The sequence below is a fragment of the Narcine bancroftii genome, chromosome 4, assembly GCF_036971445.1.
Source record: "Narcine bancroftii isolate sNarBan1 chromosome 4, sNarBan1.hap1, whole genome shotgun sequence".
In the NCBI taxonomy this organism is placed as follows: Eukaryota; Metazoa; Chordata; class Chondrichthyes; order Torpediniformes; family Narcinidae; genus Narcine; species Narcine bancroftii.
In genome coordinates, this window is record NC_091472.1 from 99522762 (window position 1) to 99548977 (window position 26216).

The 26216-nt window shown below is 40.0% G+C and overlaps 1 protein-coding gene across 1 annotated transcript in view; it reads right to left on the reverse strand.

The window, feature by feature from the left end:
- The window catches only part of rsph3 (radial spoke head 3), a 47071-nt gene that overhangs the window by 13960 nt on the left and 6895 nt on the right, over nucleotides 1–26216 (reverse strand). Inside the window, exons 2-6 of the mRNA XM_069932191.1 lie at nucleotides 20184–20268; nucleotides 18141–18282; nucleotides 14479–14624; nucleotides 6524–6727; nucleotides 4056–4218 (exon numbers count right to left, since the gene is read on the reverse strand). Coding sequence (XP_069788292.1) covers nucleotides 4056–4218; nucleotides 6524–6727; nucleotides 14479–14624; nucleotides 18141–18282; nucleotides 20184–20268 — 740 coding nt within the window. The remainder of the gene's footprint in view (nucleotides 1–4055; nucleotides 4219–6523; nucleotides 6728–14478; nucleotides 14625–18140; nucleotides 18283–20183; nucleotides 20269–26216) is intronic.

Genomic DNA, 26216 nt, shown 5'->3' on the forward strand with positions numbered 1-26216 from the left:
AATTACAGTAATACCAAAGACAGGGAAAGATCCACTCGCACCAGCGTCATATAGACCAATATCTTTACTTAACACAGATTATAAGATAATAGCTAAACTATTAGCAAACAGATTAGACGATTATGTACCAAAAATAGTAATTCTAGACCAAACTGGATTTATTAAAAAAAGACGAACAACAGACAATATTTGTAAATTTATTAACTTAATTCATGCAGTAGAAGGAAATAAAGCTCCAACAGTAGCGGTTGCTTTAGACGCAGAGAAGGCCTTTGACAGAGTAGAATGGAATTATTTATTCAAAGTACTACAAAAATTCAGCTTACCAGAGAAATATATTAATTGGATTAAAGCATTATATAAGGGGCCATTGGTGAAAGTGACAGTAAATGGATATATATCAAAACAATTTAACTTAAGCAGATCAACAAGGCAGGGATGCCCACTATCGCCCTTATTGTTCGCGTTAGCCATAGAACCACTAGCAGAACTGATAAGAACAGAAAATAAAATAAAAGAGATAAAAATAAAAGACAAGGAATATAAAATCAGTTTATTTGCAGATTACGTTATAGTATACTTAACAGAACCAGAAATATCAATAAAAGAATTACATAAGAAATTGAAGAAATATGGAGAAGTGTCGGGATACAAGATTAACGCAAATAAAAGTGAAACCATGCCTATGAATAATGCGGATTTCTCAAAATTTAAGAAAGAATCACCATTCAGATGGCAAATGCAAGCAATGCGATACCTAGGTATACAAATAAATAAAAACCTCGGCCATCTATATAAACTCAATTATTATCCACTAATGAAAAAATTACAGGACGACTTAGAGCATTGGAAAGACTTACCACTAACACTAATAGGAAGGATAAACTGTATTAAAATGAACATTTTCCCCAAGGATACAATACCTATTTCAGGCATTGCCAATACACTTCACAGAGAAATTCTTCAAGGAGTTAAAGAAAATAATAAGGAAATTCTTATGGAAAGGGGGAAACAGAGGATAGCACTAGATAAATTAACAGAATGGTATAAACAAGGAGGCTTACAACTGCCAAACTTTAAAAATTATTATAGAGCCGCACAATTAAGATATCTATCAGATTTTTATCAAACAAGGGAAAAGTCAGATTGGACTAGATTAGAACTAGATAAAATAGGGGAGAAGATACCCGAACATATATTATATAAATGGGATGAAAAATTGGTACAACACAGGAATTCACTGGTATTGCATCATCTGCTCAACATTTGGAAGAAGATTCATGTAGAAAGGAATAAAACAAATTACCAATTACCAAAACTAATACTGACGCAAAATCAGCTAATCCCTTTTACAATAGATAACCTTTCCTTTAGAGAATGGGAGAAAAAAGGGATCAAAAGAATAGAAAATTGCTTTTCGGGAAATAAATTATTATCCTTTGAACAAATGAAGGATAAATACAATATAACTCACGATACAGTGTTGGCATATTACCAACTGAAATCCTACTTGAAGGACAAATTGGGAAGCAGTCTGAGGTTACCAGAGGGAAGTAATTTTGAATTTTCTGATTACAGACACAATGATAATCAAAATATTTGTAACAAACATGTATATTAAACTACAAGAAAAGGAGAACGAGGAAACAAATTGTAAAACTAAACAAAAATGGGAACAAGATCTAAACATAAAGATAAAGAAGGAAACATGGAGAAGTTATGCTCAGGAACGATGAGAAATACAATAAATACGAGGTTATGTATGATACAATATAACTGGATACACAGGCTATATATTACACCTTAAAAGTTAAATAAATGGGACCCAACAGTATCTGACAGATGTTTTCGCTGTAAAAAGGAAATGGGAACAACAATTCATGCAATTTGGACATGCGAGAAAGTTAAAAATTTTTGGGAAGATCTAAACCAGATATTAAATAAAATCACAAAAAGCAATATAGCAAAAAACGCAGAGATCTTCCTCCTAAGTAACATAAAAAAACAAAGAATTTGGACTTGATTTGGATGGTGCACAAAAAAGATTTGTTAGGATAGCCCTAGCTGTAGCAAAAAAAATGTATTATGTCAGACGGGAAATTAGAAGATAACTTGAGAATACAACAATGGTATATAGAAATGAATAAATGTATTCCATTAGAAAAAAATAACATATAATTTAAGGAATAACATTACAATATTTGAACAAATATGGGAGCCATACATGAAACATAATAGAGAAAACCTACCGAGGACATCTACCACCTAAAATTACAGAAGGAGAAGAGAATGAAAAGAACTGACTCAGTGGAATTTCTTGTTTATTTTTATTGAGTGACAACATTGTTTGACGGGTTTAATGTATCTTAGATTCTGAACTTTAAATGAATGGGAGGGGAGGTAGGGAGGGTGGGAGGGGAAGAGGGGGGGGGAGAAAATGACACTGTATATATTTGAAAAGGAAAATGTATGTATCTTGATCAATGTGGTTTATAGTGTGAAAAATAAAAAAATTAACAAAAAGTTCTTGATCTTGCAAAATTATCAGTTTTACTGTATTTCCTGATCAAAAGTACCAAGTATTATGAAACAAAGCTACAAATAATTGGTCCTTGGTTCATGATGCATTCATTAATCATCATCACAGAGAGTTACAATTAACCTGAAAACAAAGAACTAAAAGAAGAAAAGATGTATCAATAAATTAGGCAGTACAGGCTCATAGGTCAGAAGGGTCTGTTAGTGTGCTGTATGTCTAAATAAAATACAGCAAATAAATAACATTCAAGTCCACAGATGAACAATGGTGGGGTGTTTAACATCCCCTTAGGAACTTGACCTCAATTGATTGTCTCATTAAGGAAGTGAACAACATAATGGAAATTCAACAATGTAATGGAGAAGATGGTGCTGGAATGGGCAGGTTTTTGGGGATGGAGGGGGAAATAGGTGGGGGCATTCTGTGGTGACAATACAGGGTGTTGAAGGTGGCGTCTGGCACTCTAGCCTTCATTAGTCAGGGAATTGCGTACAGGAGCAGGGATATCATGTTATACTGTACAAGATGTTGGAAAGCCATATTTGGTCTGCTGTGTGCATTTTTAATTGACCTGATATAGGAAAGATGTTATTAGGCTGGAAAGGGTGCAAAAATGATTTGGATGTTACCAGGATTGGAGGTTCAGAGTTACAAAGAGTGGCTAGATAAGCTGGGACCTTCTTCCCTGAAAAATAGGGGGCTGAAGGTGATCTTACAGAGCTATATAAATTAATGAGGGGCATGAATAAGCATTCATTTTCCTGGGGAGTCCAAAACTTGGGGGGGGGGGGCATATGGAAAAAGTTGCCAGAGAAAGCTGAAGGAACAACTGTGACTTTTAAAAGATATCTACATAGGTACTTGGATGGGAAAGAGTTAGAGGGATGTGGGCCAATCGCACACTTGAATGGACAACCTAGTTGGCATGTATGAGTTTGGCCAATGGGCCTTGTTCCACGCTGTACAACAAATTCTGTACCTCTATGTCATTTGACTTGGTGTTCGTTTTTAAACTTCCAATAGGAATCTGCTTTTGAAAGGAGAATGTTGAATATGACTGAACTTGCATTGAGTAACCATAAAAGGAGAATCATGGCTTCATACCCAAATGGATAGTAAAGCTAGAGTTTATAAGAGAGACAAGAGCAGTCTGATGACTCAATATGCTCAGAGAATAAGATGTCTGAGAAGTAGACTAAAGAACATAAGAAATAGGAGCAGGAAGCCACCCAGCCCCTCAAGCTTCCTCCACCATGGCTCATCTGATGATTGGCTAATCTCCACCTACCTGCCTTTTTCCCATATCCTTGACTGTCCTTACTATGTAAAAACTTATCCAACCATGTCATAAATATATTTACTGAGGTTGCCTCCAGTGCTTCAATCGGCAGCAAATTCCACAGATTCACCACCCTCTGGGAAAACTAATGCACAGAATAAATGCAGTAGAGATCAAATTATCAATAATATTTATTGCAAAGATTTAAAATAGCTGTAAAATATACAAAGGTCAAACCTCTCTCCACGGGGTCATAGAAGTATCCGTTATCCCGAAGAGTACTGAAGACTGTGGGAATTAGATCAGCCAAATAACTTTGAGCAAACGCACGTGCTGCAACTTTATCTGCAGTTTCCTTCTCCTTCTTCAGCACCTCTTGCTGCTGTAACATGCGGCGTTTCTGAAAAATACCACAATGGACTCCAATATGATAGTAGAGAAACTTTAATACTCAATGTGAACAAAAGGGATTGGTATTTATCATGGTTATTTGGAATTTTACAAACATTTTGCGAATTTTAGTGGCATAACATTGAGAGCAGGGTGATCTCACAATACTCAGACATTTACTTCATAATTCCCCAATCCTGAAACACCTGTAGGCGAAGCACAATAGTCACTTACTGAAAGAGAGGGTAGTCAAACCAGTGAAGTAGCATTTTGCTTTCACATTCTTAGCATCAAGTGGGAGCCTCAGTAGATGAAGGCCATCAGCAGAACACTTGCCTCATTCACACACTCAGATAAAAAGTACACAAAATCAAAACCTTCTTGAAAGAATTTAATACTCTCATTTATTTACACAAACAAATCCCTGACGTAAATGATCAAAATGGAGTAGCAGCTGAGAAGGACCTGAGCATCAGGTCATTTTGTTGAGCACACAGTAAAAATAGTGGAAGGATCACACCACCTCTCAGATCATGCCCTCAAACCATCAAGCATCTCCTGCTGTAACTGTGGCTGAGTCTGTAGTTCCCAAGCTTGCCTCCTTAACTTAGATTCTGGCTATTCTTGAACGGAAAGGATTACTTCAGAAGATGATTGCCAGTGTCACCAGTTCTTTACTCCCCAATACTAATTCCTCGACTCAACTTTTAAGTACCAGCTTTCTCTTGCTTCTCTCTTTGTTATATTCTTGAGACTCAGGTGGGCGAGGGGGGAGAGAAACGGCAGCGTGACTCGGGTGGGTGAGGGGGTAGAGGGGTGGCAGCGTGACTTGGGTGGGCGAAGGGGGAAACGGCAGCGCGACTCGGGCGGGCGGGGGGGGGGCGAGAGAGATGGCAGCACGACCCGGGTGGGCGGGCGGGAGAGAGACGGCAGCACGGCTGGAAGGAGGTGGATATAGCAGCACAATTCGGGTGGACTTAAATGTGAGGCAGCTGGCTTTTGTTCTGAAATCCGAAATTTGGAACACACTGCCCCCCAAGGGTTCCAGATAAAGGATTGGGTACCTGTATTAGGAACAGAAAGGATACTATCACTTTGTGGGTATGTATTGCAGACCTCCCAACAGTCAGCAGAAGATAGAGGAACAAATTTGTAAGCAAATAGCAGAGATTACAATAATTTATTTGATTCACATTTTAATCAAAGCTTGAGTTTAGTTACCTTATTAGTTGGTCTCCTTACATTAATATAGATTCAATTTAATCAATTTTTATGCAAATAGCATTAAAAATAATACTAGAGTATTTCTATTTCCCAAATGTTAGGTATTGCCATAGCACAAAAGGCTCAGAGTGCACTGGAAGCATCTATTTGGTGATAAGTCTCCATTTGCACATGGTAACTATTCATAGGAGAAATAGCGACAGTTCAAGTCTACATGTTCCTATCAAGGTGAAAGTCAAGGGTAACAAGTGAAGGGAACTCTGGATGTCGAAGGATATTCAGAGTTGAACGAAGAGAAGAATAGGAAGACAATGGCAGAGAACTGAAAACATAGGAGGCTCATCAAGAATATAAAATTGCAGAGAGACACTTTAAAGAAAAGTTACGAAGGGATTATGCGAATGGATGCCCATTGCTGATCCTATTGTAATCTCAGATAATCTTCCTCACTGTCTACTATACCACCAATTTTATCATCATCCCAAACTTACTAACGTTGCTAAATAAATTATCAACCAAATAGTAACAGAAATGATGAAAAGTGGACTCAGCATACAATCCCTGTGTCACACCACTGATCATAGGCTTTCGATCTGAATAACAACCTTCCACTACCACTCCCGTCTCCTACCATCAAGCCAATTTTGCAATTGGCCAGCTCATCCTGGATCCCATGCAACCTGACCTTCTGGACCAGTCTACCATGGAGGACCTTATCCATATGTCCTGCACCTCATTGATATTCTGGGTCACTTCTTCAAATGACTCAATCAAATCTGTACTTTATTTATATATTTTGCACATATACTTCCTGTCATTGTTTATCACTGCCCTTATCACTAAACTGGGCTATTGCCTCTAGTTCCATCAAAGAAAGATGGATACTGATTTGGAAAGCATCACACATTCAAGGCCAATCAATCACATATCCTACTTATTGAATTCAGACATAGAATGAATAACATTGAGTCAACAACCAACCTCTTAATTATTGTTTAACTGCAAAGGTATTAATTTCCAAATGATCTTCGGTCTTGAAAACAATGGAAGGATATGTATTTCACGTCTTAGTCTTCATCTATGAGCCATACCTTTTCCTCCCTATAGCGTCTCTCCCTCTCCTCCATGCGCTGAATTTCTGCAAGCTCTGCATTTCGAATCTCCTCAAACTCACGTTGGAGAGCACGAAGATTTGCCAACTCCTCCTCTTCCAAAACCTCGAGAAGGGCTTGTTCAATGGATTTACCCACCAGCACTTCCAGCATTGGTTTCACCTCAATGTCAAAGTCAAAAAGCTGCAGAATCAGAATACCAAATTACATAAAGTATTGACAGTGAATGGAATATTCTGAATACTTCACTGGGATGGGTATTGTATGTGTAACCAACAAGTCCAAATTAAAGTTTAAATTTATTATTAGAGTACACACATGACATCACATGCAACTCAGATTCTTTCTCCTGCGGGGCAGGCAGAATTTCTAATAGAACACTACTACACAGTACGGGCTCCTCGGCCCTCAATGTTGTGCCGAATCATATATTCGTTAAAAAAAGTACTAAACCTATCCTACCCCATAATGATTGGTTACTGCAAACTGCAAATTGGTTACTTTCTTTCAAGAAGAAAGAAATGACCTGGATTGCTCTGAGGAGAACATGCCTTAACACAATAAACAACAAATGTTCAAATTATCAAGGAAGTGAAAGGAGAGAGGTGAAAGGGAAGTATCAGTTGACATGGATTAAATTTTACACCAATGAAGAACACACTGAATTTTTAAAAAGTTTTAATGTTAATGGGCTAAACAGACAGGTGAAGAGAAAAATAGCACATATTATGAAAATGAGAGTAGATATAACTTTGTTTGCAAGAGACTCATCTAATTGAAAAAGAGCATCAGAAATTAAAAAGAGATTAAGTGGGATATTCAAAAGCAAGGGGAGTGGCAATTTTGATTAAGAAGACACTTCCAGTTAAGATACAGAATGTAGTAATTAACCCTATAGGGAGACACATCATTGTGCATTGTCAATTTTTTTTCGGAGTTATGGACTCTTATGAATGCAAATGCGACAAATGTAGATGATGAAAAATATATACAGGAAACATTTCTCTTAATTTGGCAGAAGCACAATACAATATATTAGTAGGTGGGGATTTCAATTTCTGTTAGGATCCAATTTTAGATAGATCAACTAGAGTAATAACAAAGGTAAGGCAGCGAAAGCCACCTTAATGTTAATGAAAGACTTGAATTTAATAGACACATAGAGAAGAATCCACCCAAGAAAGAGAGAGAGGTTACTCTTTTTATTCAAGTAGACATGATTCTTATTCGAGGATTGATTTATTTTTAATATCAGCACATCTCTAAGGTAGAATTAACCAAGCTGATTATAAAGCAAGAATTTTATCGGATCAATCCCCTTTGTTAATGACAGTTACAATACTAGATAAAGAATCAGTTTTTAGATGGAGATTTAATTCAATGTTATTAAAAAGAACAGATTTTTGTGATTTTGTCAGAAGGAAAATTCTAATTTTTTTCAAGATAATAAATTTATTTTATGGGATGCAATGAAAGCATACTTTAGAGAACAAATTATAAATTATACTTCTAAAATTAATAAGGATTATATGAAATAGGTAGAACAATTGGAGAAAGAGATAATATATTTAGAAAAAGATCTGCAAAAGCAGATTTCTGATGACAAACAGATGACTTATCCATAAGAAACCTCAATATAATACATTATAAATATACAGAAAAGAGAAAGCAAAAATGAGAACTAAACAGAGATACTATGAGCTAGGTGAAAGGGCCCACCTTTCTTAGCATTTGAAAGCAGAACAAGTCTCAAGAATGATTAATGCAATTAAGACGGAATCAAATATAACTACTTCCAAACCTCAAGAAATTAATGAGGTTTTATTCTAAGTCATATTATTCTAAGTTATTCTATTTTATTCTAAGTTATATCAATCAGAGTTCCAAAGAGATGATAATAAAATATAATTTTTTTTTCACAAGTAAGGTTACCAAGGTTAAGTTTGGAAGAGCAAGAGGACCTGAGTGCCCCCTTCACTCCAATAGAGGTGAGGGAGGCATTGAGCTCGTTACAAAGCAACAAGTCTCCAGGAGAAGTTGGTTTCCCACCCGAGTTTTATAAAGAATTTAAAAACTTGTTGATCCCTCATTTTATGGAGCTGTTAGGTCAGGTGACAGAAACACCTGGATACTCTCCAAGAATCTTTTTCTAAGGCGATAATAACAGTAATACCAAAAAAAGATAGGGATCCTTTAAAATCATCATCATATAGACCTATTTCATTGTTAAATGCAGATTATAAGATAATTGCAAAAATTTTAGCAAATAAACTGACGAAATTTTTACTGAAATTGATAAATATGGATCAGACAGGTTTTGTTAAAAAGAGATAGTCTGTGGACAATATAACTAGATTACTCAATATAATACATTTGGCACAAAAGAGTGCAGATTTAAGAGTGGTAGTGGCCTTAGATCTGGAAAATGCATTTGACAGATTAGAATGGGACTTTTTAAGGTGTTGGAAAGATTAGGATTGGGACAAGTATTTTCAAATTGTATCAGAGCTTTATATAATGTCCTAAAGCTAAAGTTGTAACAAATGGGCAGGTTTCAGCACCATTTCAATTAACTAGATCTAGCAGACAAGGATGTCTATTATCTCCAGCTTTATTTATCTTAGCAATAGAACTGCTCACAGAACTTATTCAATCTGATCCTGATATTAAGAGATTTTAAGTTAATCAAGAGGAATATAAGATTGATTTATTTGCTGATAATGTTTTGATTTATTTGACTGAGCCAGGAGGTTCATTATGTAAATTATATTTAAGATTAGAAGAAGACAAAAAAGTGTCGTGCTATAAAATAAATAAGGACAAAAGTGAAATTATGTCCCTTATTAGAGGGGATTATATTTAGTGCCAAAGAGATACTCTTTTAAATGGCCGGAAAATAGAATAAAATATTTAGAGATATGGGTAGATAATAACTTATATAAATTGAATTACTCACCTTTATTTAAGAAAATTGGAGAAGATTTAAATAATTGGATGGCGTTGCCGATAACATTGTTGGGCAGAGTTAATTGTATTAAAATGAATATATCTCTTTTAACATTGCCTATACTGTAACCACATAAGTTTTTTCAAGAATTAAATAAATATGCAAAAAATTTTATTTGGAAGGGTAAGAAGTCGAATGTTCTGTTAGATAAATTAACATGGAAATTTGAGTTAGGAGGTTTACAGCTTCCAAATTAAAAAAATTATTACAAGGCAGCTCAAATGAGGTTTCTTGCTTCATTCTTTTTAAGAAGGAGAGAGAAGACGGTATGAATTAAGATAGAAATTGATAAAATGGGAGAGAATACCATAAAATTTTAAATACAAATGGGAAACAAAATTAACATCTGGTGAGAGATAAACACCTTTGATTAATACCTAAAACTGAAATGAGGGGAGAGTTGTGTTATCTAAAATGCCTTAGAGTCAAAATAGACTTATTCTATTTACAATGGATAATCAATTTTTAAATATTTGGTCTTGCAAAGGAATGAGATATGTAGAAGATTGTAATGAAGGAGGAAATTTAATGTCATTTGAACAATTAAAAAATAAGTACAGGACACAAAATAATACACTTTTTCGTTAATACTAGCTAAGACCATATTTTAGAGATAAATTGGGTCCAATAATGTCATTACCGAAATGTAGTGATGTGGAGATGTTGATTCGAAATAGAAATATAAAGAAATTTACTTCAGCCATGTACATTTTATTGCAAAAGGGAACTCCTAAGCAGGGGATGCATAGGTCCAGACAGAGATGGGAGTCGGATTTAAAATATCAATATTGATGAACAAAACTGGTCGGAGTTATGTCGAGATAGTATGACAAATACAATAAATGTTAGTTATAGATTAGTTCAATATAATTTTATACATAAATTATATTTAATGCGACAAAAATTAAATAGATTGAAGTTAGACTTATCAGATCAATGTTTTAAATGTGGCCAAGAGATAGGTACTTTTTTTTTACATTCTATTTGGTATTGTCCGAAAGAAAGACCTTAAGCTTGGGAACTTTTCTAGGTTAACAGGTTACAGGAATTAAATTTCCACAATGTTGTTTTTATTACGTAATATTGTAGGGATAAGACTGAAATTGAAATTAATTATATATATCAAATACAATTTGTAAAGATTGTGATAGCAGTAGCAAGAAAATGAGTAACTTGGAAATTGGACACTCATCTGGGTATGGAGCAGTGGAATAGTTGTGTCCCACTTGAGAAGATTACTTACAATTTAAGAAATAAATATCATGTGTTTTTGAAAATTTGGTGCCCGTATCTACAAATTGCAGGTATAAATTTATAGATATTTTCCCTAAACTTCAAAAACCTCATTAACCTCCTTGGAAGAATTAAAAACATAAATGGTTAAAACCATATGGTGACAGTGGCTTCTTGGCAACAAGGTCTTTTAATCTTTTTCTTTATTTACTTTTATTTGGCGATTACTGCAGGGGGAGGGGGGGGTTTATACCATCATGTATAATTGAACTGATATTAATATTTGATTATTGTATTTTGTATTTTTATGTATATGTACATGTATGGAGATAAATTTTAAATAAAATATAAAAAAAAGAAATGTAAACAATAGAAAGAAATACAAATAAAACTGACTGCAAATACATAAAATAAAATCACTAATAAATCACAAGGAAAATAAGAGTCCTTAAATGATTCCCTGATTGGATCAGTTGTTTTGGAGTCTGATGGTGGAGGGGTAACAATGATTCTGGAACTTGGAGGCATGAGTCTTGTGGCAACTGTTTAGAACAGAGTAATCCCGGATGGTGTGGATCCTTGATGATTGCTGCAGCTCTCAGACTTTGGATCTTTTTATTTCTAACATACACCAAGACTTCACTACTCCCATCACTTATTCTAATTTCACCACCTCAGAATGCTCTGCGCTCCATTCTCTCCGCACTAATCTCAATATCACTATAAAACCTGCACACAAGGATGGTGCTGTGTAGTCTACCACACTGACCTCTAGCTTGCTGAGGGTAGGTAACAACTCTCAGATCTCCTTGACCTACATTGAATAGGATCCCATCTAGAAACATCAAACCATCATCTCATGCACCACCACTGACCACATTATTTCTGGTCATCTCCCTCCCACAGTCTCTAACCTCATTGTTTCCCAACCTTACAATGTACATTCTATCTCCTACCCAAGATCCACAAACCAAACTGCCAGGTAAACTCATTGTTTTCACATGCTTCTGCCCCACCAAAATGATAAAATCTTACCTTGACTCTATTTTGTTTTCTGGTCTAGTTCCTCCCTACCTATATCCATGATACCCTCCATCACTTCAGTAACTTCTAGTTCCCTGAACTTGACCACCTCACTTTCACCATGGATGCCCAATCCTTATATACCTCTATCCCCATAACCATGGTCTCAAAGCCCTTCATTTAATTTCTTACTCAATAACAAACCCAACCAGTCCCCGCCACCACAACCCTCCTCCAGCTGGCATAACTTGTTCCAACCCTCAATAACTTTTCCTTTGGCTCACCCCACTTTCTCCAAGACAAAGGGGATGGATACCAGCATGGGTCCCAGCTATGCCTTCCTTTTTATTGGTGATGCAAAGCAATTCATACTACAAGCCTACTCAGGCAAGGCTCCTCAACTCTTCTTCCGCTACATCGATGACTACACTGACACTGCCTCCGGAACCCACGATGACTTTGTCAGCTTTATCCACTTTGCTGCTAACTTTCACTTGACCTCAAATTCACTTGTTCCTCCAATGGCAACACTCTCTGGTTTCTCAATCTTTCTGTCTCCATCTTGGGAGGCAAACCCTCTGCAGATATTTTATATAAATGTACCGATTCCTAGTTATCTTGACTACACCACTTTATACCCCATCCACTGTAAGGATTCTATCTATTCCTTTCTCTCAATTCTTCCTCCTCCATCATATCTGCATCCAGAATAAGGTCTTCTATTCCAGAATATCCAAGATGTCATCCTTCTTCAATAAATGTGGCTACCCCTCTACTTCTCTCTTCTGCCACCAACTCAGTCCTTACCCATATTTTATCTATTTCCCACATATCTGTCCCAAATCCCTCCGCTGCCAGACACAACAAGGATGGGATTCACTTCATCACCCCACCAGCCTTCACATCCTCCACAACTTCCACCACCTACAATGTGACCCCAGCACCAGCTCTGTCTGCTGCAATAACTGGGACCTCCCAGTAGCCAACCATTTTAATTCCACACACCATTCTCAAACCAAGGCCACCTGCAACTTGGAGGAACTAACCTAATATTCTGTCTGAGCATTGCATTAACATCAACTTGTGAAAGCACAAAAGTGCTGGGGAACTCAGCAAGTCTTACAGCATCAGTTGGAGGCAAAGATATATAACCAATGTTTCAGGCCTGAGCCCTTCTTTAAGATAACTCCATCGACTTTTCCAGTTTCAGTTAAACTCTCTCCCCCGAGTCTCTATCTTTCCTTATACTCTGCCTCCTTTCCTTCAACTCCCTACCTATTTCCTTTTCCTCTCCAGAGAGCGACTCCCTGACTCTTTTTTTTACCCCATCTTTTTATTCAGGTACCCGCCTGTTTTTGCTCACACCTTGAATAAGTGGTCATGCCCAAAATGATGGCTACCATTTACTTCCTATAGATGCTGTGTAACCTTCTGAGTTTCTTCAGGACTTTTGTGCATTGCACTATAATCACAGCATCTGCAGACTTTCCTGTTTAACTCCAGTTTCAGTTTAATGATCTTCATCAGAAGAGGGTAGGGTAGAGAGGGAAAACCAAAAGTATCCAAATGATGCAGATGTTTTTGGTGCAATCCCAAAGAGGCTGATGTGTCTGGAGATGTAAATGGAGAGGGATGACAACAATATATTGGAAACAAACAAGAGTCTGAGGAAGTGGGAATCTGGATACAATCTCCTGGAGGAATTCAGTGGATTGAGCAGCATTAGTGGAAGAAAAAGAATTATCCACATTTTGGGCCAGAATTCTTCATTAGAACTAGTGAAAGCTTCTGCCTTGAAGCATTGAAAATTCTTTTCCTCCTACTAATGCTGCTTGGCTTGCTTAGTCCCTCCAGAAGATTGTGTGACAGCAATACATTTGCTAGATAAAGCTGAAAAATAGATCTATGGAAATAAATAGGCTTGCCAAATACAATAGGTTTTTTTTAAATGTTCTCATTAAAATGAACAATGAGTTTAATCTTTCATGACAGCTCTGAACTTGAATACAATTGTATTGTATTGCTAAAGAGTTTGATGCTCTGATTAATAATTGTTACTTTAAAGAAGGAAATAACAGCTCTTTCTATGGCCAAGTAGACACATTTTAAAAAAAGATCAAAAAGTATGAAGGGGATTGGGCAATCAGGGCTTCAAAGATGCTTGTTGTCTTTGGGTTAGAAGTTTGCATCTATTGCCTCACAATGCTCTTTTCTAGTCTTTACTGCTGTCAGAAGCAACCATAGCAGCCATGGGAAAATTTTGTGCAGGGACCACTTTACTAGAGGTTCCATCTTGGATTAAAAAAATGTTAGAATGTGCAAGATGACAAACTGACAATTTGAAGCAAGAGCACGTAGGAAATAACTCAATACATTATTTTTACAAATTATTTTTGGATGGAGAGTGAGGGAAAATGTCATTTTGTATTCACAGATTTTTTTTCTATCATATCTTATTTCTGAATATAACATTATGGGGCATTCTTTAAAAATGTTGTCACTTATATTTAAACATAAATTCATACCTGTGCTCCATCTGTCAACCAATTTTAACCTTTTATCAATTCCACTTTCTCCCTCAGAAAATAATTTGCTTTGTAAAAAACAAAGCTTCTGACCAACAATAAGTTGCACATGCAAACATATACTTTACACACTATGTATAACATACCTCTCCTTCTTCAATTTGTGTGGCTACGTCCTTGCCTGATTTTCCAGGGATAAAAAGGGGCGTTGGTGGTTTATCCAAAAATGCATCAGTTTGAGTATCAACATCAACTTCCTCTATTCGATCACTGAGTTCTTCCAAGTACAATTCTGATCAATACAAATATTAAAATTAACTTGGAAACTTGTTTTATTATTTTATTTTTGATTTTCAAAGACTCATACACATCCAAACAAACAACAATCTCTTTGAACAATAGTATATAACATGCAGAGTCTATTTTTCCCCTACCCCTCTCCCCCTCCTTCCCATACCCTAAATCAACAAAGACTATATAAATACAAAGAACCAAATATTGATCTGTTAACTTCAGTTAATATTGAGCCAATCTATTGGCCAATGCTTTTGCTCTAATTTTATAATCTACATTTAACAATGAAACAGCCTATAGGAGGTGGGGTAACTTGGAAACTTGTTATTAATGTTAATATTAATGCAAACTTAGCATTCATACCAGGACCTTTTTTTGGATCATTTGTCAACACGTACATCCTCTTAAATCTGGACTAATGATTTTAGTTGTACCATGGATGTTGCAACACCGAACCAGATCATCATAAAATGGGGATTAAAACTCACACTTATTGACGTTCATTAGAATCAGATTAAAACAGGAGTAAATGGCCAAGTAAAGAATTATGTTTCACTAACTCCTGCTGACAAACATATCAGTCACTGCATCACAAGGTTTGTTTCAATGCACCTTTGAATACAAGAATTTAAGAAATAATGTAGAAACAAAAGTTGGCAATTTGCCCTCTCCTCCCCTCAACAAGACAGCTCCACCACTAATCAAGGACTTAGCTGATCTTCAACCTCAGTGCCATTTCCAATGTACTTTGATATCTAGAAATCTCTCTGTCTAGGTTTTAATTTACTCAAGGACCGAGCCTCCAGAGATTAACCACCTTCAGATGAGGAAACATTTCTTGACTCAAGTCCTGGACTCCTCAGTCCGGGGAAACATCCTATCTGAATCTAGTTTGTTGAGCCCTTTAATAATTTTCTAAGTTTTGATGAGAACTCCTTCCATTCTTCAACCCCATCCTTCTCAATCTGTCCTCTTATAGCAAATCCACCATTCCTGCAACTAGTTCAGTACATATTTGCTGCACTGCCACCGTGAGAAATACATTATTTCTTGAGGAGGGAAGCATAAACCATACACAATACTCCAAGTGCAGTCTCAAAAAATGAACTTGCAGGTTGAGTCATTGGCAAGGAAGGCAAGAGCAATGTTATTATTCATTTATAAAGGTAAAGATGTAATAGGTGTGAGGTAGGAAGGGTTAGATTTTTTATGGAGTAGGTTTACATAGGTCAGTACAAGATCATTGGCCAAAGGGCCATATTGTAATAAGCAAATAGCGCCTTTGGAAGACTACACAAAAGAGTCTGGAAAAACAACCAACTGAAAAACCTCACAAAGATAAGCGTATACAGAGCCGTTGTCATACCCACACTCCTGTTCGGCTCTGAATCATGGGTCCTCTACCGGCATCACCTACGGCTCCTAGAACGCTTCCACCAGCGTTGTCTCCGCTCCATCCTCAATATTCATTGGAGCGCCTTCATCCCTAACGTCGAAGTACTTGAGATGGCAGAGGCCGACAGCATCGAGTCCACGCTGCTGAAGATCCAGCTGCGCTGGGTGGGTCACGTCTCCAGAATGGAGGACCATCGCCTTCACAAGATCGTGTTATATGGCGAGCTCTCCACTGGCCACCGTGACAGAGGTGCACCAAAGAAGAGGTACAAGGTCTGCCTAAAGAAATCTCTTGGTGCCTGCCACATTGACCACCGCCAGTGGGCTGATATCGCCTCAAACCGTGCATCTTGGCGCCTCACAGTTCGGCGGGCAGCAACCTCCTTTGAAGAAGACCGCAGAGCCCACCTCACTGACAAAAGACAAAGGAGGAAAAATCCAACACCCAACCCCAACCAAGCAATTTTCTCCTGCAACCGTTGCAACCGTGTCTGCCTGTCCCGCATCGGACTTGTCAGCCACAAACGAGCCTGCAGCTGACGTGGACATTTACTCCCTCCATAAATCTTCGTCCGCGAAGCCAAGCCAAAGATATTCAATGCAAGTCACAATAGTACTTGCCTTCCTAAGTGCTTGCTGCACCGGAACACTCATTTTCAGTAAATGATGGACAACATTTACGATACAGACTGGGATCACTCTCAAGTTAAACAAGAAAGTCCGATGATGCTAGGGTCCAGTGCAACACACAAACATGCTGGAGAAACTCAGCAGGTCACACAGCATTCATAGGAAGTAAAGCATAACCAAGATTTCTGGCCTGGACCCTTTGCCAGGACTTGCTACACCTTCTCCTTTCTCAATCTATCACCATTCGGATAATAACATCCTTTTTGTCCTAAACTCTGACCTGGATCCTCGCACTTCCACATCGGCAGACGACAATCAGTGTGGATTAGCAACATCACTGCCTCCTTATCTCTGACCATCAACACAGGAAGAGCCCAAAGCTACATGCTAAGCCCCCTACTCTACTCCTTGCACACCCATGATGCTGTAGCCAAGTTCAGCTCCAACTCAATCTACAAATTTGCTGATGTCACCACTGTTGTTGGCTGAATGACAGGTAATAAGTCAGAATACAGGATGGAGATAGAGAATCTGGTGGGTGGTGCCTGGTTGTTGTCAGTGTCACCAGGATCAAGGAGCTCATTGTTGATTTTAGGAAGGAGAGGCCAAGGATCCACACACCTGTCCAAATTGATGGGATGGAGGTGGAGTGAGTCAGAAGCTTCAAGTTCCTGAGAGTCCATTTTTCAGAAGACCTCTCCTGGAGCCATCACATTGAGGCAATCCTGAAAAAGGCACACTAATGTTCTACTTTCTATGGAGATATGACATATTGTTGGATAATTTATCAAACTTCAACACATTCATTGTGGAATGTATACTGGCTAGTTTGGTACACAGAAGGCTGCAGAAGGCAGAAAATATATACAGGTCCATCAAAGTCTCTGACCTTCCATGCATTACAGACATCTGTATGAGGCACTGCTGCAAGAAGGTAGCCAATATCACACTGGTCACAAACTCTTCTCACTGCTACCTTTGGGCAGAAGGTGTAGCACTTCTAGGTTCAAGAACAGTTTCTTTCCAACAGCTATCACTCCCTTGAATATCCCCTTGTTACAGTAATCGTGGATGGATCCAACAAGTACTATTTCAAGTCACTTTTTGCACAAGGATTGCTGTGAATAGTTATTATAACAATTATAGTTTTTTTTCTTTACAAGTATCTTTTTGGCTGCAGTAAGTATGAATTTTGGTTCTGATGTAGATTGCACAAAGTGTATGACAATACACTCATTATCTGCTCATTCACTCAACTCATCTAAATTATATGGAAGTCTCTTTTCATCCCACTCACAGCTTCCATCCTCCCCCCCCCCCCCCCCCCTCACTTCCATCAAATTTCAATGTGGATCTTACATTCTATTAAAAAAGTAACACATCAGGAAACTTATCAAGGAAATAAAGCCTGCGCCCAGCAGGAAAGCTATCAGCATGAAGTTGAAAGCAAGAGTCATCAACGGGAATTGAACAGGTGAACCCATCATACCGGTTTGAACCTCTGTGTGTATCCTGCCTTCTACAGGAAGCGGAGTTGTGGCTCGCAACTGGGCTTTGGCTCTTCTCCGGGCAACGGCCCTCCTCTGCATTTCTTGCTGACGCTGGATCTCAATGGGGTCGGGCTGGGCTGTCTGTGATTTGGTCAAATATGAAAAGTAAATTTTCACAGCAGCATGTTCCTTAAAAAAATACTGTTAAAGTACATATTAACCTGCATACAACTGCAAATTCCAACTACTTCTGTGATATATATATTGAATCAGTGCCTTTCTAATCAGTGGAAACACCAACTCTTTTCACATCATAACACCTTTTTTCCTCAATTATAATCAAGTCACAACATGCTGAATTTATATGAGCTTTTTCTGCTGTTTATTTTTTCCCAGTCATCAATGGTCAACCAAAATATGCGAGATAGAAATAGAGCAGCAGTTTGTGCTGTAGCCTCTCTGCTCCAAAGATTAAAAACAGAAACACTCTGCAGGTTGGGCTGTAAATATGGAAAAAAAGAAAATCCACAATTCAGGTCAGTGACCCCATGTTAGAACTGGGAAAGAGATAAAATAATCATTTGAAGTTGCAGAGATGGTACAGAATTTTAAATAAAAACCAAAAATTCTTGAAATGCTCAGCAGGTCAGGCTGCATCTGTGTGAGGAGAAGTGGAGATAATGTTTCAGGTCAAAGAAACTCTTCCCTGACACGTGGCCTGACCGGCAGACTATTTCCAGAATTTGTATTTTTGGGAGGGACAGATGAGGCAAATGAAATATCTGCCGCAGGTGATACTACTAAAAGACCTGAGGGACATACTCAGCAGATCAGGTTGTACTAATGAAGAATGAAACCTGAGCCAATATGATAGATGGTTGGCTTAAAAGAAACAACCATTCTGTTGTACACAGTTACCTAAAACTGAGGAATCCAATATTGAGTCCAGAAGACGACAACATACCCTGGCAGGTAGGGTTTTAAAGGTTAACTCTAAACTATTTTCAGAAGATTAGACTTGGATAAATTTGTACGCACCAAATGAAGATGATTTTGAATTTATTACTGATGCATTTCTGTATTTGAATCAATTAAATGAGAATATTATAGTAGGAGGGGACTATAATTGCTGTTTGGATCCATTGTTGGATAAATCTCCAAAAATTGTGAAGAAAACAAAAATGGCGAAAAGAATAACCGAGTTGATGAGGGATTTAAATTTAGTGGAAATATGGCTACGGATGAATCTGACTGAAAAGGATTTTTCGTTTTATTCTGCACGTCATGATTTGTTTTCAAGAATAGATTTTTTTCTGGTATCAGCACATTTGCAGGGTCGAGTTGGACAGGCTGAGTATAAGAGTAGGATTCTGTCAGATGATTCATTATTGTTAATATCATGTAGTGTTGCTGAGATGGCAGAAATTAGTTATCATTGGAGATTTAAAAACACCTGAATTTATCATGTTTGTAAGAGACCAGATTAGGTTTTTTTTAAGAAACAAATGAGGGTTCTGTTCAAAGTAAGTTTACATTATGGGATACTTTAAAAGCATATTTATGAGGTCAAATTATTAGTTACACAGCAAAAGTGAAGAAGCAATAAATAGCAGAAATCCAGGACTTAGAAAAAGAAATTGCAGCATTAGAGAAGACTTTTCAGAAGAATTCAACAGAGAACAATAAAATATAGTTGTCGAAATTGAAGCTTCGTTATAATACAATGCAAACCTACAGTTATGAAAAAAAATGATTCAGCGATCAAAATGGTGCTATTATGAGTTGGGCGAGAGAGCACATAAGGTTTTAGCTTGGCAGTTGAAAACTGAAAGTTTCTAGAATGATTAATGCAGTGAGGATAAATTCAGACATAACTTATAAACCACAGGATATTAATGATGAATTTTGTACATTTTATCGTGGACTGAATTTTTGAAACAATATTTGCACTGTCAGTGCAAGAAAATGAATCCTTTCAATTTAATTAAAATTGTCTCATATAATCTTGAGTAATAAGATGGAATCATGCTCGATTCACTGACCAAAGGGAGGATGTGCTGTGCATAGGTGTTTCCTCGCACCACTCTTTTGTCGTACATGATATTTCCATAATATCCTGTCGTACATCTCAAAAAGAAAGGAACAAATTGTTAGTATGGAAGTAATATAAAGCAATTGCATAATCTGTTCTACAAATGGTATTCATAATTCATTACAAATGAAAAGTACACAAAGAAAAACGACAACTAAACCATGACAGTGGAACAAAGGGACTCATGGTTAAAAGATACCATGGCACATGAACAATCATGGAGAGCTTCAAACTAAACCATCATAGTTGGATAAGCTTGATGTTATATGGCAGTAGGGGGACACGCAGCAGTTGGTCACATAGACTGGCTTAGAAGTGGACTTTCCTTGGCAGGAGAACAAAGGCAATCAATACTTCATTCATTAAGGATGGGACACTAAACTATGAGCATTGTCCAAAGGGCACCATTCTAAATAAACCACAATAACTTGATGAGGGGAAGAGAATAAAATCTCATCAAGATACTGTGATGTGGAGTATAATGCACAACTGAAACAATTGTGACAACGAGATATGTGGATATTTTGCACTTAACAGCAACATGGCAAGCTGTTATAACATCAAAATGAACCACAAAAGTTGGAAAATACTGCATTGCCATACCTATCACACGAGCACAAAGGCAGCACAACTTCATGAATCAGATCAAGACAGAAGAACATTTGCAATCAAGTCCCTTTCCATCCAGTGGTCAAATAAGTAATGATTAGAAACAAACCAAATGGTCCACTGTTTATCAGATATGTTAACAATTTACATGAGAATATAAGTGACATGTTCAATTGATCATAGTCTGCAGATGACGCCAAAAATGGTAGTGTGGTGAACAGTGAAGAAGATTGTCTAAGATTACAAGAGCAAGATCAACTGGGAAAGTGGCAAAGGAATGGCAGATGGAATTCAGACAAGATTCAAGATTCCTTTATTGTCATGCAATCGTATCGAGCATGTAATATTACTCAAAATTGATGTAAGGCAGAGAGTTGCCATTAGAATCGCCTGGAGCCAAGTGGGAACATGAAAATGTGGAATTTTCCATACATCACTCGTAAAATTCAACTCTAGTCTCTCAATTTGGCCCCATCTGCCTGCAGACTCGAGTTCCCAATGCCTCAAATGCAGACTCTCACTTCAGTCCCAACTGCTCACTCATCAGAGCTCCTGATGCCTCAAACGCAGACTTTCACCTCGGCCGCCCATCGATTGGAACTCCCAATGCCTTGAACGCAGATCCACACTCCGGCCACCTGCCAATCGGAACTCCTGACACCTCTGACAACACAGATACTTACTGTGGTCCCAAACTCCTCTGTGGTAGGACGTGTATTTTTACGCAGACTCTGTATTATTACATTAATTCAGTGTGTTTTCAATCTTTATCCATTTAGAGATCATTTGAACTTCTGCTACTTTATGGTATTTTGGATTCTAGTGTGAATTTCAACCACTCAAAAGTAGTAACAATGTAATAGTCAATCACATAAATTTAGCATTAAAAATGGCCAATAAAATTCGACTTTTACACAAGTACTAGCCTCTATAGCTTTCACTGGCAGCTTATTCATATATCCAACATCCTCTTTATAAAAAAACTTGCCTGTCAAGACTCTTTAAATCTCTCCCTTCTCACTTTGTGTTGGTGAACAGTGTCATAGTGGTAGAAGCACATAGTTCCTGGAAGTAGTGACACAGTTAGACATGGTGGTTAAAACTTGGACAAGGTATTGCATCCCAACGATAGCTTTATGATATTGGTGCAGCGGGCCAAGCGACCACGCAGTGAGAGGGGCTGAATCGCTGCCCAGTCATCTGACTCAAAATGGCACGGGTCCCTCTTCACTTCCAAGGAGAAGCCCACGGTTAACGACATGTGTTGCCTTGGGGACATCACTGCTTCCAGGTGGCGCACCTCCGGTCAGGGAGACGCTTCTGATGTCACTTCTGGATGTCATCACATGTCCCACATGTCACTAGAGGTGGTTGTTTCCCTGCATGCGGTGCAAGGAATTCAAACAATAAAGTCAGTTACTGGTTCACCCTTGCACTGTGTGGACGTCTCTTGATTATGTAGGTGCCGTAGGAGATGCCTCAGTGGTGACCCCGACGGTTCCAACGTATTTGGAACCCAACTCGAACGCGACAGAATGCTGCTACAGCTACAATCACAATGACTGCAACCAATGCGGTGGGTGTGCATTTGCCGCCCTTCTGAGCAAATGAGCCCAGGAATTGGCTGCAACTGGCCGAGTCACTGTTCCACATCAGAGGCATTGTCTCGGAGGATACCAAGTTCTGGCTCATCATCAGCGCCATGGACGCTGCCACCGCAGCCAAAGTAAGTTCCTTCATGGAAAATCATTTCATGGAGCGCAAATACAAGCAATTCTGGTGTTTCCTCCTCGATTCTCTGGAACTCTGCCGCACGAGCGCATCGTTCGCATCCTAAGTATGCAAGACCTGGGTGATAGAAACCCCTCCAAGCTCATGCACAAAATGGTGGACCTAGTGGAAGGACACACAAACTGTTTCCTTTTCAAGGCTATGCTCCTCTCCAAGCTGTCAGTCCACGTTTCCTCAGCAGTTTCAGCACCCAACACCTGGTAGCCAAGGAAGCAGACAGACTTTTCCATACCCCACAACACAGCAGTGCAGCCCATCTACACCAGTGACACCGCCATTTCAACACCCCCACTGGGCCGCCCTGCAGTAGCCACAGCCCAACCACAGAGCAATGAGTGCCCAGACAAACAAAGTGAATACTGCTTCTACCACTGCAGATAGGGTCAAAATGCCCGGCGGTGCACCTCACCCTATGCTCTTACACCACCGCCAAACCAACACGGTGATGGTAAACAGGCAGGCCGACCGCTGATAGTCGGTAGTTGGCGCTCATAAAGGCCTACTCTACCTCAGGGGCCAGCAGACAAAGAGGGATTTCCTAGTTGAGACGGGCGCAGAGATAAGCCTCCTCCCACCAATGTATTTCAAGACCAAACACAACCCCAAGGGCCTCCCTCTACAAGCAGCCAATGGCTCCTCCATTTCGAGTTACGACACCCGTCTGGATACAATCCACGCTGCAGACACGGTTTTCCAGTGGAAGTGCACAATCACAGTCATGGGACAGGTCTTACTCGGAGCAGATTTCCTCCTGGCACCTGAACTTTTGGTGAACGTGACCAGATGCTGTTTGATAGATGCTACCATGTTCCATTTTTACCCCCTTACTCTGTGGCAATGTCCTTTTCTGCTGTTAGGAATCCTCACTTTTGACAGAAACAAGTATGTCCGCCTACTGGCCAAGTACCCGGCCCTACTGGGGTCTAATTTCCATGATGACAGACTGCCACATGGCGTGGAGCACCACATCAAGACCACCAGGACTCCAGTGTACACATGGGCACGCACCTCCCACAAGACAAACTCCAGCAAGTCAAGACTGAATTCGCTGCCATGGAGGAGCTGGGGATCATCCACTGTTCAAACAGCCCCTGCGCCTCCCCACTGCACATGGTACAAAAGAGCTCCAGCGGTTGGCACCCATGCAGCAACTACAGGCAACTAAACAATGCTACAGTCCCAGATAGGTGCCCTATCCCACATGTCCAGGACTTTGCCACGCGGTTCCAGGGCTGCTGGATTTTTTCCAAGGTGAACCTTGTCAAGGGATACTACCAGATTCCGGTGCATTCCAGCGACGTCCAGAAAATGGCCATCATCACACTCTTTGACCTTTTCGAGTTCCTTCGGATGTCGTTTGGACTAAAGAACGCAGCCCTGACGTTTCAGCGGCTTATGGACATGGCAAGCAGGGACCTCGATTTATCTTCATCTACCTGGACAACATCCTCATTGCCAGTTCTGATGCTAGCACACACAGGGCGCATCTGACTCACCTTTTTGACAGGTAGCAGCAGTTCAGACTCATGGTGAACCCAGCCAAATGCCGGTTTAGCCTAGAGACAATTAATTTCCTGGGACTTCGTATCACCCGAGAGAGAGCCAAACCATTGTCGATCAAAACTTCCCCAAACTGAACATGATCAAAGGCCTGGGAATGGTGAACTTTTATCATCGCTTCCTTCCGGGAGCAGCCACCCTCAGCAGCCCTTGTTCGACCTTCCCAAGCTCAGTGACAAGATGCTCCAGTGGACTCCAGAAATCACAGAAGCATTCCAGACAACAAAAGCAGCACTAGCACGGGCCACATTCCTGGCCCACCCAGATTCTACCTCCCCCCGGCCCTTACAGTGGACACGTCGGACAGAGCAATGGGTGCGGTGTTGCAGCAATGGGCCGATAAGCAATGGCACCCCTGGCCTTCTTCAGCAAACATCTCCAGACACCAGAGCTCAAATACAGCGTGTTCAACTGAGAACTGTTTGCCTGGTACCTGGCAAAACGACACTTCCGGTACATGTTAAAAGGAAGGGTTTTCACCGCCTACACATATCACAAACCACTCACCTACACACTCAGCAAGGTATCATACCCGTGGTCAACGAGACAACAGCGCCACCTCTCCTCCATTTCGGAGTACACAACAGATATCTGCCACGTCGCAAGCAAGTCCAACGTGGTGGCCGACATGTTATCCAGACCCACAATCACCACCACCTCAGGGGGACCAAACGGAGGTTGCAGACATTCATGCCTACTGGACTGCCATCACCAGTCTGAAGTTTAGAGATTTCTGACCCTCACTGGGAGGCCCATCCCGACGTACTGTGCGACGTATCCACAGGCTTCCCCAGACACATCCTACCAATGACCTGGCGACGGCGAGTGTTCGACCAAATCCACAGCCTGTCCCATCCCTCATAAGGTCCACAATCCGCCTATTGTCCGACAAGTTCATGTGGCACAGCCTCTGCTGCGACGTGACCCTGTGGGCTAAAACCTGTTTGCAGTGCCAATGAACCAAAGTGCACAGGCATAGCAAAGCCCCACTCCAGACTTTTGAGCCTGCACAGTGCCGATTTGAGCATGTGCATGTGGACATCATCGGCCCGCTCCCCATGAGCCAAGGAATATTCACAATAATTGACCATTTTACCCGTTGGCCAGAAGCCATATCCCTACCCACATGCGACACAGAGATTTGCGCCAAAGCCTTCTTGTCCATTTGGGTCGCACATTTCAGAGTCCTGACTCACATTACCTCAGACCGAGAGGCCCAGTTCTCTTCCTCGCTCTGGGCTGACCTAACCAAGTTCTGCAGCAGCCAGTTGCTCCACACCACAGCCTACCATTCTCAGGCAAACAGCCTGGTCAAGCATTTCCACTGCCACTTGGGCAGCCCTAAAAGCTTGACTACAAAGCCCGAAATGGATGGACGAACTCCCATAGGCATCCGCACAGCACCAAAGGAAGACCAACCAGCCTCGTCTGCTGAGATGATGTACGGCTTTGCACTTACCATCCCCAGGGACATTCACTTCAACCTCCCAGGCTCACAGCCTAGTGCCTTAGATGTCCTCCAGTGATTGAGGGTTCAAGCAGGTAAACAGAAGACCCCACCACCTTCCCGACATGGCTCTCCACCCTGCCACATCCCCACGAGCCTACAGTCCACTGACTACGTTTTTGTGTGGTGAGGACAGCAAGGAACACCCCTACAGTACCTACGAAGACCCATTCAAGATGTGGCAGTGGGACGGTGTCGTTTTTACACTGGACATTGGCAGGCAACTGGATAGGTTCACAATCAACTGCCTCAAGGCAGCTCATCTGGACTCAGGCCAGCCTGTCCCTGACCCCCAGGTCAGACGCAAAGGCAACCTACTCAGAGGGCAGTAGTGATTCTGGAGGCTGGGAGGTGGTAGAGCGGGCTGAGCAACTGTGCGGTTAGATGGACCAAATCACCGCCCCAGTTGTCTGACTCAAAATGGTGCGGATCCCCCTTCACTCCTGAAGAGAAGCCTCCGGTTAACGACTCATGTTGCCGCTTCCAGGTGGCGCACCACAGGTCAGGGAGTGACAC